Raw genomic sequence first — 16,238 nt, 5'->3', positions numbered from 1 at the left:
TATGAATCATTTCATAAGGACCTGGATATGTTGGTTTATGTATATTTATAAATACTGCTAAATACATTCCTCCTTTGGTGGATGGACCACTTGGTGGATAAAGAACTGGCTGGATGGCCGCACACAAAGAGTTGCGGTCAATGGCCCAATGTCTGGCTGGAGACCTGTAATGAGTGGTGTCCCCAAGGGATCGGTGTTGGGACAGATCTTGTTTAACATCTTCATTGCTGACATGGACAGGGGGATTGAGTGCGCCCTCAGCAAGTTTGCCGATGACACCAAGCTGTGTGGTTCGGTTGATACGCTGGAGGGAAGGAATGCCATCCAGAGGGACCTTGACGTGCTTGTGAGGTGGGCTGATGCCAACCTCATGAAGTTTAACCATGCCAAGTGCAAGGTCCTACACCTGGGTTGGAGCAATCCCAGGCACAGCTACAGGCTGGGCAGAGAAGAGATTCAGAGCAGCCCTGCAGAGAAGGACTTGGGGGTGCTGGTCAATGAGAAAATGAACATGAGCCAGCTTCAGTGTGCGCTTGCAGCCCAGAAAGCCAACCGTAACCTGGGCTGCATCAAAAGGAGCGTGACCAGCAGGTCGAAGGAGGTGATCCTGCCCCTTTATTCTGCTCTCATGAGACCTCACTTGGAGTATTGTGTGCAGTTCTGGTGTCCTCAACATAAAAAGGACATGGATCTGTTGGAACAAGTCTAGAGGAGGGCCACGAGGATGATCAGGGGACTGGAGCACCTCACATATGAAGATAGGCTGAGAAAGTTGGGGCTGTTCAGCCTGGAGAAGAGAAGGCTGTGTGGAGACCTCATAGCAGCCTTCCAGTATCTGAAGGGGCCTATAGGGATGCTGGGAATGGACTCTTCATTAGGGACTGTAGTGATAGGACAAAGGGTAATGGGTTAAAACTTAAACAGGGGAAGTTTAGATTGGATATAAGAGGGAAATTCTTTCCTGTTAGGGTGGTGAGGCACTGGAATAGGTTGCCCAAGGAGGTTGTGAATGCTCCACCCCTGGCAGTGTTCAAGGCCAGGTTGGATGAGGCCTTGGGTAATATGGTTTACTGTGAGGTGTCCCTGCCCATGGCAGGGGGTTAGAACTTGATGATCTTAAGGTCCTTTCCAACCCTAACTATTCTATGATTCCTTTCCCAAGACACTGATTCTTTTGCTATGAAGATCGACGCTCTGACAAAACCTCCCACCAAAGTCTTCCTCTTTGTTCAGTCTGCATGTCTGCCTTCCCTATGCAAACTCCCCAGTGATGCTGGAAAGACTGCAGACCTCCCAAATGGCTCCAGAGAGTGGTATCTCTTGGCACTGCAGTCCTTTTTGCTGCTCCAGACATAGACTTTTCTGCCTGGATGCCCTGAGAAAACTGGGAGCTATTACCCTGTGACAGAGCAATAAACGTTAACAACTCCTTGTGTTCCCCATAGCAGTCACTTCAGATAAAAGATGCACAGAGGGAGTGTAGGTTCCTGATATCTTCATTTCAGAAACACTATCTACTAGTTGGCTGAAGGACAGCTTCAGCACTAGCAAGAAGAAGCCAGTCATCCACACTTTGGCCTGGCTACTGGAATACAAAACCCAAGACAGAGCTAATGTATGCTGTTAAGGTTTGACCTGCAGTACCCCATAGCCTCATCTAGCTGCTGTGGCTGGGGAGACAGATGTACTTTGCCCGTGCCACTCTATGGAAGTGGTGTAGTGTCACTGAGAAGTTCACTAAGCTTGAGGAATTTCCTCTTAGTTTGGCAAAAGTCTCCAGCAGCCAGCCACCAAATGAGGAAAAGTTGATCCCAGAAATGTTGAAGTTTGCAAACTTATGAGTAGTGAACTGAAACTGGAGGTTATAAAGCTGTTGGGTAGCCAGTGTAGTGATTGCTGTGCGTATGCAGAGAGTTGCTTTCCTAATGTTTTTCAAAATTTTCTGGCATCTTCAGTTCTCTGTCTCTTCAGCTTCTCTTTAAAAGCTGCATACCGTTTCACTGTTACTTTTATAGATTTCTGTACATCACGTGTTCTCCCTTTTTAATTTCCTTTTTCTAACGAGTGTGTAAAGATTACTAAAGCAGTCCAGTCCAACTGAAAGGAGGTTTGGCTTCAGGTAACATTAAAATCAAATGTTACAGTGGTGAGCAGAGTGTAAATCATTAGACTTCTAAGCTTGATCCTGCCGTAAGATTTGGTAGCATCCCATGTGAGATGCCATTGGAGTTGGTAGCAAATCTGATTATAAACTCTTTTCCGTAAGACCCTTGAGTGGACCTCATAAAGCCATTGCTATGGGAGCTCTAAAAATGAGAAGTGGGAGATCGGAGGCAGGAGACCCAAGAAGTTCCACTTCCAGCTCTGCCATTGACTGCCCATACATGATCTGGCAGAAACTATTTAAAATCTCTGTAAATGAAGCAATTTTCATCTGTTAAATGGGAATAATATCAACTACTGAAAATTGATCTAAGATGTAATTCATAAGGAATTGGTGAAGTAAAATACCTGGAGGACCTTAAGTAAAAGTTGTATCTCCTGATGTTCCTGTCACACTCTTCTCAGCTATTTTGTATTGAAACAAGTTTATAGGTTAGTGATCTTGCTGTACCAAACTTGATTCCCTATTCAGTATTTCTTTTTCCTCTTCTTTTTGCTGTGGTGCCTGTGATGGTCCTGCAGTTCTGGATCCTTTGTCAGACTTGATAAATAGCTTTGCTCTCTTTTACAGCCAACACCAGCAGAAAACCTATTGATTTTCATTTATTCTGATGGTGCTGCAGTAGTCTTGTCATCTCCTATCAGTATGCTTGGAGACCTCTCCTCCATTAAGCAACCATTAAAACAAAGCAGAACACTAAAATTAAAGGAGAGAGTACAGTATAATGTAGCATTGTTCTAAATAACCTGTGAAGTGGAGTTTATGTGAGGCATTTTCTTTCAAACAAAGGGAGGAACAAAGCAGAACTTGTGATAACATGGCAGAACAGTGTGGGAGAATCCTCCAATGTCACTCTCAGGCATGTAGATCTTCCAGGTCCCACTAGGACATAAAATCTGACAGTCCAATCGTTAAGGATTCCTTGATTTGTTCTTACTGTGTTGTGCACACTGGTCAGAGGCATTTTGGAAGAGTCTCTGGAAATTGCTATTGTTACTCAGCAAAGCAAGCGCACTTAGCTGAGACAAAGCAAAACAATAACGTAAAAGCTGATACATGAAATGTGCATGTCCTTGAGCCACAAGTCAGTGTGTGACAGAGTTGCTCACTTTGGTAAGTTGTGCCCATGAATAGCAGGACCCCACTGTGAGGTGATGGAAACAAATTGTTTCACGGGCATCATCCTGGCACTCTGCTCTTTTATAGAATCATAGAATAGTTAGGGTTGGAAAGGACCTTAAGATCATCGAGTTCCAACCCCCCTGCCATGGGCATGGACACCTCGCTCTAAACCATATTACCCAAGGCCTCGTCCAACCTGGCCTTGAGAGGTGAAACTTGAGGGTTTCATCTCTCCTGGTTTTAGTCAGGGACTCGAAGCGATTCTTGTGTTAGGGATGCATCCTTTCTTTTTTTTATTCCTTCCTTCATATTTCATCCCGTCTGTGGGATAAGAGACCCAACACGACTTTTGTGTACTGCACATGAAAAGTAAAATCTCCAGTGTGTCTGTCTACAGATAATACAACCTAGACTTCTTCTGCCTAGTTTGGGTGCTAATAATAAGGGGAATAACAGTAGTGAATACTGAGGACCACATCTAACTAGAGGAATGTGACTCTGATGCCTTTGAACAGTGCAAACATCCCCATGCCCTGTGCTTATGCAGAATCAGAAACTAATTGTTGTTATGTGCCAAATAGCATATTGGCAGGATTTATACAGCAAAGCCCCTGGCGTCATGAAAACCCTAACCCCAAATGCTCTTCTTTGGCAGAAAGAAGGAAATTTGGACTCTGGGCTACTCTTGCTATTAGATAACTGGCAGATCAAATATTTACAGGGACCATATTGTTTAAATTTTTCTTCATCCTGTTACTCTCAGCCAATCTGAGCACAGAGCAGCTGGGGTTTGTTTACACACCAAGAATTGAATTTCAGGCAGGTTATGCAGCTTTTATGTTCTGACTGGCAAATAAGAATACATAGGAAGTTAGTGATACCCAAGGCAGTGCAGATCAGCATGCCTGTTTCTGTGCCGGTTTTCAAAGTTTGGTATGGTTCATCACCCCCAACACTACTTTATATTTCTTGACAACTGAACAAAGAGTTTAAAGTGTTAAGGGACTTGAGAATGTTTCAGTCTGTGGTCTTTGTAGTTAGCAGTCTTGGACTAATTTATGTCCCTTAGGGGAATAAAAACCCAAACCCAAATCCTGGATTCCTGAGTGGATGTCCCCTGTAGCTTTCACATGCAAATAATTGTCTCATTGATATGACTGTGTCCCATCATGCTAACAATAAATCAAATCCATGTGCCCCCTTCCACATTTTCCTGGTTAGATTTACTAATTAAAATATCTTGTTACTAGAAATGTGTTGCAACAGTGTTTGAAAGACTGGTGGAATGTGTAAAGTGCAGAGGTGCTGCGAGATGCCCTGGCCAGGCATATGTGCCCCTGCCATCTCTGCCAGCTGTTGGAAAGCAATAGCAACCAGCTGGGTGGTTGCAGGTCTGGTGATGTTATGAAGAATAAAAAAGAAAATAAGGCAGTAAAAGGAAAATCTGAAATGATCACCATCTGTTTAGGAAACATCATACCTGTTAAAATATGGATTTTCATTTTGTTCTCCTTGACTGGTTCAGTTCATTGGAGGGGCTGGACCCAGAGATTATAAAACATTTCACCCTGGCTCAATCTGTTGAACAGAAATGTGTTAATTTTGTTGAACAATTTGAGGAGAAGCTCACTGCAGGGGATATTCTTTAGTAAGCCAAATGGGGAAGAAAACTGCCACTTAATGTGGTGTGCACCTCCTAAATACATAACAGCTACTTTTACTGAATATTAATCTACTTTCAGAATTGTCTTGTGAGACAAAGTCCAAATCAGTCCAGCTTTAAACTGAAATAGCAACAACCTGCTCCATCCCATGTAGGGACGGGACATTGAGAGCAGCTAGACACATACTTGACTCATACTTCTGCCTTCGGAAAACATGCTGGGTGCTCCGACATTGGCCTTTTGACTGCGTATAGTCTTGCCCATGTGTTAGAATGGCTGTGTGCCTGTGCACAAAGTGTTATGCCAGTTTCACAGAGGTACAAGTGCCAAGCAAAATGGACTTGGCTGGGCAGGCTGCACAGCTCTCAGAGTGTGCTGAGAGGATGCAGTAAGTCTTTTTTGGTAACAAGAATGTCAGAGTAGCACAAGTATGTTCTCATGTTTGTTGACACCCATATGCTGAAGGAGGTTGTTCAGGAAAGAAAGGTAGGTTTCTGTGCCTGTGTCTGATAGTGCTAGTCATTGCTGTTGAGTGGTAATAAATTGTAGGCAGTAAGGATCTCTTGGCAGTATGGAGAAAGAGGCATAGCAGATGATGCCGTCAGGGTCAGGGCTGGATTGCTGTTACACCCTCCTTCTGCCCCCAGTAGGTGTATTCAAGGCAAGTGCCTGATGCCTTTCAGATATAAAAAGTTCAAGAAAAAGAGAGAGGCAGACCTTAATGATGTCTTGATAGTCATGACAGCCTATGTCACGGTTTCCATGAAACACTAAAGAGGAGAATATTGCACTGTTAGCTACACTCGAGCTGTGGTTAAGTGTACCAGACCATAGTGTGTCAGTGACTGGAAAGAACCATTACCTGAATAAATGAATGTTAATGTCCACTTAATGTCATCGCAACTCCACAAAACCCTTTCCTCAGATAGCAATAGCAGTTTGCCCTCAGCAACTTGTAGTGGTATACATGGTGTTTTTCTAATGTACAGTTCAGTTTTTCAGAAGTGGGGGGACAGCAGGAAGTACATGCTAGGCCTCTGATGCTAATATCTTTACAGGACATTGGGACTATGGAAAATGTTATTCCTTCTGTTCTAGAGCATATATGACCTAAATGTAATATACTGTAAATATGGATTGTGATAAATCATCAGGTGGCAAAGGAAATGATTAAAAAGAGAGGGGGGTGATTTTGCTTGATAGCTCTTTATGTGTATAGCCAGAGGTGGGCAAGAACCAAAGGCCAGGTAAGTGACGGGGCTTCTCCTGCTTAAGCCCAGAGCTGGAGAAAGGCATCCCTGTTATGTGTAGGTTTATTTTTAGCAGTCAGTCCCAACGCTTCATCTTACCTGTGCAAAAGTGTCTAAGCAGACCTGTAGAGAGAGACCTGAGATCTCCATCCCATCTACTTAATAAAATTAATTTAGAATAATTGATTTTATTTTTTTTTTTACCATTTTAGTGTTTTTCACAATCAAATGTGTTCCTTTCTAGATGACACCGCTAATAAACCAGGCCTGTGACGTCCTGCTGTGTAACTTGAAAGCCTATGCAGATTCTGGCAAAGCTTTTGATATCCAGAGGTATGTTCAACATGCCAGAAATTAGTAGCAGATTTAAAAAAAAAAAGGAAAAAAAAGTCAATAGCTGCAGTTATTCTAAATATGCACTTTACTATACAAAAGATGTTTCATCCCTCCCCCCCCCCCCAGCTTTTATGAGTGGAGATCATAGTTTAATAGGGGATGTGTCTGATAGATGCCTTTTCTTCCTGGGGGCAGCCATTGCATACTTGAAAAGTAATTTTGGAAAAGCATCTAATGTATTTCTAGCTGTTGTTTAATGAAGTTTTAACAGCTGGAAGCAGAAAGGAAAGCTGCATCAGTCCCTGTCCAGCCTGCTTTCTACAGTCTGTCAATAATGTACAAATATAGGAATTGATCTAGTATGAAATGCCTCCAGTCCATCACCCTCTTGCTTTTTTAATGTGAGGGGGTTTGGGCACTTAATCATTCTTACCACATTCTTCCTGACCTCCTCTAATGGCACTCTAGCCTTTTGTGAACAAGGGGATCCGTACTCCAGATGAGAATGCACCATTGATTTATAAAATGGCACTTTAATATTTTCCATACTGTGCTTTCTCCCATTTGTTATGCATTTAATATCCTATCTTTTTTTGTTACACTTTCATCAGAGGTCTTCACTGAACCGTTCACAACACTGTCTAGTTCCTTCTCTGAGATGCATTTCTTCTTGGGCCCTGTATGGTATAGGAGTAGTTCAGGATGTATTCTTTCTAACAGGTGCTATTTTACATATGCTTCATTTGCTGGTTTTGATCAGTGCCTGCTGAAGTTCTTTCTGATTTCCATCAAATTGGAGCAGTACAGATTATTTTTTTTATCTAAAGAAATGCGTATCTAGCCACAGTTCACCCATTTCTTTTCAAGTACCTGTGTTTGTATGCACACAAGTGTATGTGTGTCAAAGAGATCTCTTTATTAAACATCTGTAGAGTTCCTATGAAACTGTCAGACTTTTCACTTAGCCTGGTGCTCTGATGAAAACTGACCTTTCGAGTCCTTCCTGGCTTTTCCCTTTTTTCTGTTTGTCTCTTGTCTTTGCCTGGTCTTTCAGCTATTGGTCCATGATAGGGTTTCACCTCTCAAGAGGCACTTTGGAAAAGACCTTTAGAAAGTATAAATGAATGATGTTGACCATCTCAGAATATGATCTCCCAATTGTTTTATCATCCTATCAGCAGGTTTGACATATAAAATGTGATTCTCATTGGAATGCAGTTTCCCAGAATTGCCTGGGGAACCATTTTTTGTAGGTAAATACCCTATCTGCAACCTTCTGTCAACTTCTACATTAGCTGTCTTTAGGCAACTAACAATTTTGTGTTTCACAAAATTTAGGTTTTAAGATTTTCAGTACCTTGGAGAGGTAGATGATCAATTGCTTCCAAAATTGTTTTATTGCAGTGCCCCCTCTTCTAACATTTCAGCGTCTAACATTTCAGCTTCTAACAATGCTTTGTGTGTGTGTGTAAGAGTTGAAAACTCATTTGAAAAGGAGTTACTTAGCTTTGCAATACTATTGTTATCTTCCACATCTGCACTGGTTTTATTAGAATGACAGTGCCCAAAGATCATACTTTAGAAATGATGCTTCACAATGTATAAAGGATATACTGGGATTGAGCCCTGTGCTTCTCATAGTACATGCTCACCCAGGTTAAAACACCAGAGAATTTGACATTAGCCTTTTGTAAGGGAACACAGAAGAGCTGTTATTGAAGACTTGACCACAGATCAGAAGAATCAAATTTCAAGGATATTTTACATTGGCAATTCATTTATCTCAAAACTAAATGTAGCTGATCATGTCCAGTAGAAATGAAGATGGTGAGACAACTGGATAGATGGTCAGATATCCAGGTAAAGATTTGGTAAGTTTTGAAGTTCCTAGATAATGGTCCACAGATAATTTGTATTTCTCAAAGCATTTGCTACTCTTCTGTAGAGACACACATTTCACATGGTATCAGTTCCTCTTGTTTTTTTCACCATGATTTTACATTACAAACAAGCTAGCAAGAAGATGAAGGAAATTCTTAGTAGGAAATTTTACTTAAAGTTCCTCTTGTCGCTAAGAGTTTAGACTTGGACTGGTCACAGATGTAGTTGCTGCCGTTTAAAATGAGAAAGAAATTATCTCTTTTGTGAGGATGCATACTAAGAAAATGTTTATTAATTTCTGATAATAACTGTTGAATTTGATTTTGAGGTAATAACAAATGAAACCATTAATTTTTAATAATTTTAGTGGAATTATTATGCTATATGAAAATATGTGCACTTTGTAGAAAGAGAGAAGGTGATCATTATTAAGTACCAGAATTTGTAAGAATGATGGAAACATCTCTTGTTGGCAAAGCTCACATCTAAATGCAAAAAGAAAAACCAGAAGCAAAAATTAATGTTATGTGATGTTTGTAAAAGCAAGATATTAATGGATATGTAATTTGTAGCTAACGATTTACCATTCTTCAACTCCATGCAGGTGTTACAACTGCTTTACCTTGGATGTTGTTGGTAGTGTAGCTTTTGGTACTGAGGTGGATTCTCAGAAGAATCCTGATGACCCCTTTGTTAAGAATTGCAGAACATTCTTTGAAACGTCTTTGTTTAAGCCTCTCCTTATTCTAACCCGTGAGTATAGTCTACCTTTGTCTACTGCTTTATAGTAATTTTCTAAAAGTCATTCTCAAACTGCAACACATGCTGGAACAGGAGCAGGAAGATATATAGCAGACTTTATTTCAAAGGTGTTCAGAATGCAACCTACTGGCCAAGTATACCCTTGAGATTTCCACCATATGGTCTATTACTCTTTTCACTATTAATGCAACTTCCTCCAGAAACTGAGAGTCTGGGAAGACAATGCTTCTGATTGATACGAGTGGAAGGTTTCTGGGACCTGTAGTTTCTACAGTATCTCTTTTAATACACTTCTGCATTAAAAGAGAGTAACTGCCCTTTGGAGCATGGGAGTAAAGTTTTTGTGCTCCCAGTTCATTTTGTAGAGATTGAAATCCCACCCATAAAAAACAGTGAGCTAATAATCCAACTAAAAAAAAGAGATGAAAGAGCATAAGGAGATAGTGTAAGTCCTCCAAATTCTCATATGAATAGCAGCAGCAGCCTGGTTGATGGCTATAAAGGATAAAGATGATAAGTGCCAGCACAAGCTGTCATTAAAAGAATGTATTTATTTTCAGGTGAATAGATAAGGGAATGCAAGAATTAGGGTATAAAGCCATTAGATAGGGAATGCAAGAATTAGGGTATAAGGCCATTTAGTTCTAGGGCATGAAAGCTCAGGCTCCATGCTGACGGTTGTTAATGCAAGGGCAGTAAGAATCATAGCTGAGAAAGTCGCAACATAATCAAGGTTGTTGAGGTTTTACTGTCTTGCTATCTAGACCTGCACACAGTAGTGTCAGGTGGCACAGTGGCAAAGTTTCCTGTGCCCATCTGATCCTGCTGGCATTACAGATTGCACCTGTACTAGCAGTACATGAACTGTTTCCTTCTGGAGCTGTGTATCCAAAATGTCCTGGGGTTAATGTTTAACCTGATTGAAAAGTGTAATTTATGACTGATTTCTGAAGGGACAAAAATGTACCTCTGTGTGTCTAAGATCGTGTCCTTTATTAAAGCAAGTTTCTCTGGGATTGGATTCCTTGGCTGATCTCTTTCTACTCATACATTCTGCTGGCAGCACAGGGGTTTTCTGGTTTTGTTTGGCTCAACCTATTCATAAGTTAACAGTGAGTTTACTGAGATGCAAGGCTTCACTCAGGTTTCTATCACCTGACTATAAAGGCCATGGACTGGAAACCATCCTTGTGATAACATCCTGCTTCCAGAATCTTTGGCCTGTTTAGAGAAGCAAAATAAAATGGCAAACCAATATCCTAATATTGGTGAACTGTAAAAGAGAATGACCACTACACTATTTCATGGATCTGTGCCATAAGCTGATAGGCTAGTTCGGTATCCTTCGCCTTTTTTATGTAATTGTTTGAGTAGCAGGGAAAATATTTTTCCCCTTTGTTGTAGTGGCTCAGTGGCATCAAGAAGTTGAACTGAAATTCTGAAGCATTGTTGAAGCAAGCTTGGAAGGCATCTGTCTGGCAGGTAGTTCTGGCCAACATGGGATTTCTAAAAGGAAATCCTTTACCAGCCTAGAGGGGCAGAAAAAAAGAGAAAGAAGGAGAGGGCCAGAGAGGAAAAAAACTGGTTTCACAAAAGTAACACATCCCACTTGAAGAGTTTTGTATTGTTAATGAAAGGAGGGGGGTATTATATGCTTTTACAGTGTGATTCAGTTTTTTCTTCTTTAAAATCTCTTACAGTTTCTTTCCCATTTATAATGATCCCATTGCTCCGGATTTTGCCAAACAGGAAACAAAAGGAATTGAATGGATTTTTTATTCAAACCATAAAAAATGCAGTTGTCTTCAGAAACCAGCAAGATGCAGCTGAGGTAAGGCTATTTCTGTGGTAAATACAGGGATAAGCAAATGTATTGAGGAAGAACTGGGAGCAGCATAAGCCCCCATTGAAAAAGTAGACTCCGACTGTTTGAGCATTCAAAGCAATTTAGTGAAAATTTTATTCGTTTATTCATTTTTAGCTTTGTGTACCATCAACCAGGCTTAGTGTTTATGCAGAGTTGTTAACACATTGCAAGAAAGACTGCTTCTCTTAGTATTGTTTGGGTTGACTTTTCAACCCAGTTTCTAGACCCAGAAGGAAGGATTTATCCTGTAGATTTTTTTCTCATCCTAAAGTCTGGTGTTTTGTCTCAGGTTTTGTCTTCCTTAATGACCAGAGAAAAGGGAGCCCCCACTGAGCTTATCAATCCAGTCATTACCTAGGAGCTGAGGCAGGTTTCATATTGTTCTGTGACAGTTCCTTTTGCTTTTGAAAATGGAAAGAACCTGAAGTATGATTAGGAGCAGACATTTGATATTGAGATGGCTAAAGAGAAAGGTAGTGTAAATTTCAGCTGAAGTGTGCAAACTAATGGATGTTCATTATTAGCAACTCATTTGTTACCCGTGTATTTCTCTTTTGTCTGGATGTAAGTACTTCCATTTTGTTAGTCTTTGCTTTAATCACGGTTTTCTGAAGTACCTGAAGGCATATGCGTTATTATGAAAGTCTTTTTGATACACGAAGCATTTGGAACACAGGCATATGCTTCATAGAGTCATAGAATCATAGAAGAGTTAGGGTTGGAAAGGACCTTAAGATCATCAAGTTCCAACCCCCCTGCTATGGGCAGGGACACCTCGATCTAAACCATATCACCCAAGGCTTCATCCAACCTGGCCTTGAACACTGCCAGGGATGCAGCATTCACAACCTCCTTGGGCAACCTATTCCAGTGCCTCACCACCCTAACAGGAAAGAATTTCCTCCTTATATCCAATCTAAACTTCCCCTGTTTAAGTTTTAAGCCATTACCCCTTGTCCTATCACTACAGTCCCTAATGAAGAGTTCATCCCCAGCATTCCTGTAGGCCCCCTTCAGATACTGGAAGGCTGTTATCAGGTCTCCACGCAGCCTTCTGCAGGCTGAACAGCCCCAACTTTCTCAGCTGATCTTCATACGGGAGGTGCTCCAGTCCCTTGATCATTCTCATGGCCCTCCTCTGGACTTGTTCCAACAGATCCATGTCCTTTTTATGTTGAGGACACCAGAACTGCACACAATACTCCAAGTGAACTCTCACGAGAGAAGAATAAAGGGGCAGGATCACCTCCTTCGACCTGCTGGTCACGCTCCTTTTGATGCAGCCCAGGATACAATTGGCTTTCTGGGCTGCAAGCGCACACTGAAGCTGGCTCACGTTCAGTTTCCCATCAACCAGCACCCCCAAGTCCTTCTCTGCAGGGCTGCTCTGAATCTCTTCTCTGCCCAGCCTGTAGCTGTGCCTGGGATTGCTCTGACCCAGGTGTAGGACCTTGCCCTTGACATGGCTAAACTTCATAAGGTTGGCATCAGCCCACCTCACAAGCATGTCAAGGTCCCTCTGGATGGCATTCCTTCCCTCCAGCGTATCAACCGAACCACACAGCTTGGTGTCATTGGCAAACTTGCTGAGGGCGCACTCAATCCCACTGTCCATGTCAGCGATGAAGTTGCTGACCAAGACCGGTCCCAACACCAATCCCTGAGGGACACCACTTGTTACTGGTCTCCAGCTGGACATTGAGCCATTGACCGCAACTCTTTGTGTGCGGCCATCCAGCCAGTTCTTTATCCACTGAGTGGTCCATTCATCAAATTGACGTCTCTCCAGTTTAGAGACAAGAATGTCAGTTCTGTGATACAAAAGTTCATCAGGTCTACTTGTCCTTTTAGACCATTTTTTACTGCAGACTGCACATTTTATCCCTAAAAATAAGTTAACCACTTAATTATGGATGCGTACTGACAAACAAAGAATACCAATGAGAATTCCATTTTAAAGGTAACTAAGACAAGCTTTGCATATCAATTGACATGAAACATGCCACAACATACACATTAAGCTGTTAATATTGAAATGTATGTGATGTTTCTTAGCACTTTGAGGTGAAGAGCTATTCTGATAGCACAAGGGCACAGGTGAGAAAAAATCCTCCTAACTTCTTCTCACAGCTCTCACCTTTCAGGAAAAAATGTATTTTAATTTACCCTGTATTACATCCAGGACATATCTAAAAATCAAATTCATTTTCAAAGATTTTGCTGCTCTTTTCTTTGACTTTTTTCTGCAGTGAAGTCTCACTTCTGTATTTGTTGGACTTTATTGCCACATGCTTCTTATCTTTTTCCAGCCCACCTTTATGTGTCTTTGCCCGGTCATCCTTTAGGTCTTTTTCTCCATCCTTCTTTACATCCAAATGGTTGCAAGCATCACTGACCAGCCACAAATGATTCATGATTCTAAACGTGGTTCCTGGCCAAGGCTGAGTGTTGGGTGCATATTTTCTATGGTGTATATTTAATATGGTGTATCAAAACTGCTTGTAGACACGTCGTTTCTAGTACACAGTTCCAGTGTGAACTTACAATGACATACTGGCATGGCTGTATATATGGAGAGTTTTGAATCAAAGATTCATGCCAAAGGGTTTCCATGAGAAGTCTATTCTGTGTATCAATTATAAAAGGATAAAAGGGACAAGGGAACAATCTAGTGTGGATTTAAAGTAGTTAATGTATTAACTACTATTAATGAAATACAATGTATGCAATTTCTGTGGCAGTAGCACTGCGGCTAATTTCGCATGGGCTAAATCCTTCACTATGCTATAGGTGGTCATTCCCTCAAGCTGCAGACTGAGATGAAGGGCAGCAGGTGGGTATGGGTAGGAGAAAACACAAAGCATGATTGTAGTATAAGAGGCAGCATTCTCTGCATATGCAGCCTGTTTGCAGGTTTCAATGGTTGATGGCACAGAGGTTTAAGGTTATATTGGAAGGGAAGTTGGGAGGTGCTGTAAGAGATAACACATGGCTGTAGCTACCCATTATCAGGGCAATGTGGAGGAAAGTACAAGGTCCATGTTTGTTTAACAGTGTGTGCACAAGTCTATGACTGGCTGTGGTCCTGCCTGCTCCTGGACTTCTGCCCAGTTTTCAAAATTGGCATATGGGAGCTATTTCAAGCACTGGGAGTTAGACACTTAGGACCAAGATTTCTGAGAGCACATTAAGTCCCCTTTGCAGTTCAGGATCATTAACATGACTTTCAAAATCAACTGGAAAGTTTGGAACTTCCTTTTCTTTCCTCCCCCCCCCCCCCCCCTTTTCACCACCTGTCTTGTACCATGCACTTAGAATTTTGACTATTTGAGATTGGTTGGGGGCACACGAGTTGTGTTACAAGTATAGGCAACTTAATAATTTGCCAGGAACATAAAAATGGTGTGTGAAACAGATCAAAATGCAGCTGTGTCCAATTTAATGCAGAAATGTAATTTGTAGAGATTAGGTGTCCCAGATAGCCTTGCATTTATGGGCTGTGTCCTAGGTCTCAAATGATGAAATGTACTCACTGAAGTCAGTCAGAGTTTTGGCATGGAATTTTAATGAGGCCAAGATATAACTGGTAGCTACTGATTGTTTGTGCTAGTAACTGGAGCTATGAGTAATGTCTTTTGGTCTGCCTGTGCTGCATTAGGCCAGTGGGTACTCATGAGTTTGCCACATTCCTAGATGTTACATTGTGTGCATTGTTTACTCCTCACTGATTTTATCACCATTAAAAATGCTTTTGGGGAGAAAAAAAAAAAAAAAAGAAGCCTTTGGAGCAAGCTGTAGAACAATGGAAAGCTCCAGGAGAAGTGAATCAGCTGAAGCTTGTCTTCCTCTCATCTGCAGCTAACATGAACAAAGAATAAAGAAAGGCCAAAAAACAATGTGACAAGCAAAGTCAGCCTGTTATCATCCCTGTTCTATCAGTAAGTGAAACAATGCTTCTGAATGCCTAAAGATAATCCCATGGGCAGATAGTAATTTTACAGCCAGGTTTAGATCTAATAATATGCTTGCAGCTTGTATGAGATCTGTGATGTCACTTTCTCTTATCCCATCGGTTGGTGCTGCAGATGTCATTTTAATTATATACTATCTTTCTGTGGTCAGTCAAATAATTTCAGTCCTGGATATTCCACTCATTTGGCTTATGTACAAAAACATTTAGTGGTTGTACTTTAGAAATTTTAATATATTATATTTATTCATGGATTCCAATTATTGTAAAATGCTTTTCCTACTGTTTATAGAAGAGCAAATTCACCCTGCCTAGAAGAAGCAGCACAAATTTAATGCATCACTTAACACCTACTTTGAAGACTCCAGCAGGATTTCAGCGTTCAAATACCTTATCCTGATTATCTACCCAGGTTTAAATTTTTCCCTGAGGCAAAATGTTTCCAGAAACAGGGAAGATAGACTGTTTGTTTACTTCAATAAATGATAGTTTGATAGATTTTCATTTAATAATCTGATATGCAAATCATTATGCATGTAAGAGTTGTTTTTCTGTCATGTTATAGCTCAGTTCTTAACCTACCAGTCTATTTTAAATGATGATATCTAGATGAATAGTCATTCGTGGTGTTCAAAATTGAGACTCCTTTCTAAAACTGTGGGTTGAAAGCCCCCTCAGCAGATGAAAAGCCAGAATTTAATTTGTAATACATAGTAATAACAACAGTTGGAATGTAGCAATTTAAGGACAGTGCAAAACATTCTTTTTGGAAAATTACAATAGGTGGAAAAACCTAGTTTTCAAAATATGCAACCTTTAACAAGGAGGATTTAGAAGCTAAACCACATTCTTTTGGCATTCCCTGATTTTTCCAGTAATTCTGTCTGGTGTGAATGGATAATTCAAGGTCACTAATCCATGCCAGGCAAGTAGTGATCTGATGTTTCTGATGATGATCAGCTGTTTCTTGGCAGTCTCAAGTCCATTTGAAATGAGAGGGTGACAAATCACATATAAATATCACCAGAACTTTATTCATTGGCATCTCAGTTTGCAGTTTAGTCAACCTGTCTGGAGACCTACAGACTGTCTAAATGCTTTTGGTTTACTTGTGGAGCAGACAGAAAGAATAACTGGAGTAGAGTGTGAAGTCTGTGCTGCTGTGAACCACGTTCCCTGTGAGCTACATGGTGTAAAGCCACAAAGAAACCGTGTGGTGATG

The 16,238-nt window shown here is 41.0% G+C and overlaps 1 protein-coding gene across 8 annotated transcripts in view; it reads left to right on the top strand.

The window, feature by feature from the left end:
- TBXAS1 (thromboxane A synthase 1) overlaps positions 1 to 16,238 on the top strand; it is a 244,067-nt gene that overhangs the window by 140,269 nt on the left and 87,560 nt on the right. For all 8 annotated transcript variants that reach the window (XM_061371924.1, XM_061371923.1, XM_061371931.1 and 5 more), the window contains 3 exons: positions 6,445 to 6,533; positions 9,022 to 9,170; positions 10,880 to 11,010. In XM_061371924.1, coding sequence (XP_061227908.1) covers positions 6,445 to 6,533; positions 9,022 to 9,170; positions 10,880 to 11,010 — 369 coding nt within the window. The remainder of the gene's footprint in view (positions 1 to 6,444; positions 6,534 to 9,021; positions 9,171 to 10,879; positions 11,011 to 16,238) is intronic.

The sequence above is a fragment of the Neopsephotus bourkii genome, unplaced genomic scaffold (genome assembly GCF_033783945.1).
Source record: "Neopsephotus bourkii isolate Nb327-2 ecotype Australia unplaced genomic scaffold, CSIRO-AGI_Nbou_v1 NB_1589, whole genome shotgun sequence".
In the NCBI taxonomy this organism is placed as follows: Eukaryota; Metazoa; Chordata; class Aves; order Psittaciformes; family Psittacidae; genus Neopsephotus; species Neopsephotus bourkii.
Note: the sequence above shows the minus strand (reverse complement) of the source record. Positions and strands in the feature narration are given on the sequence as shown.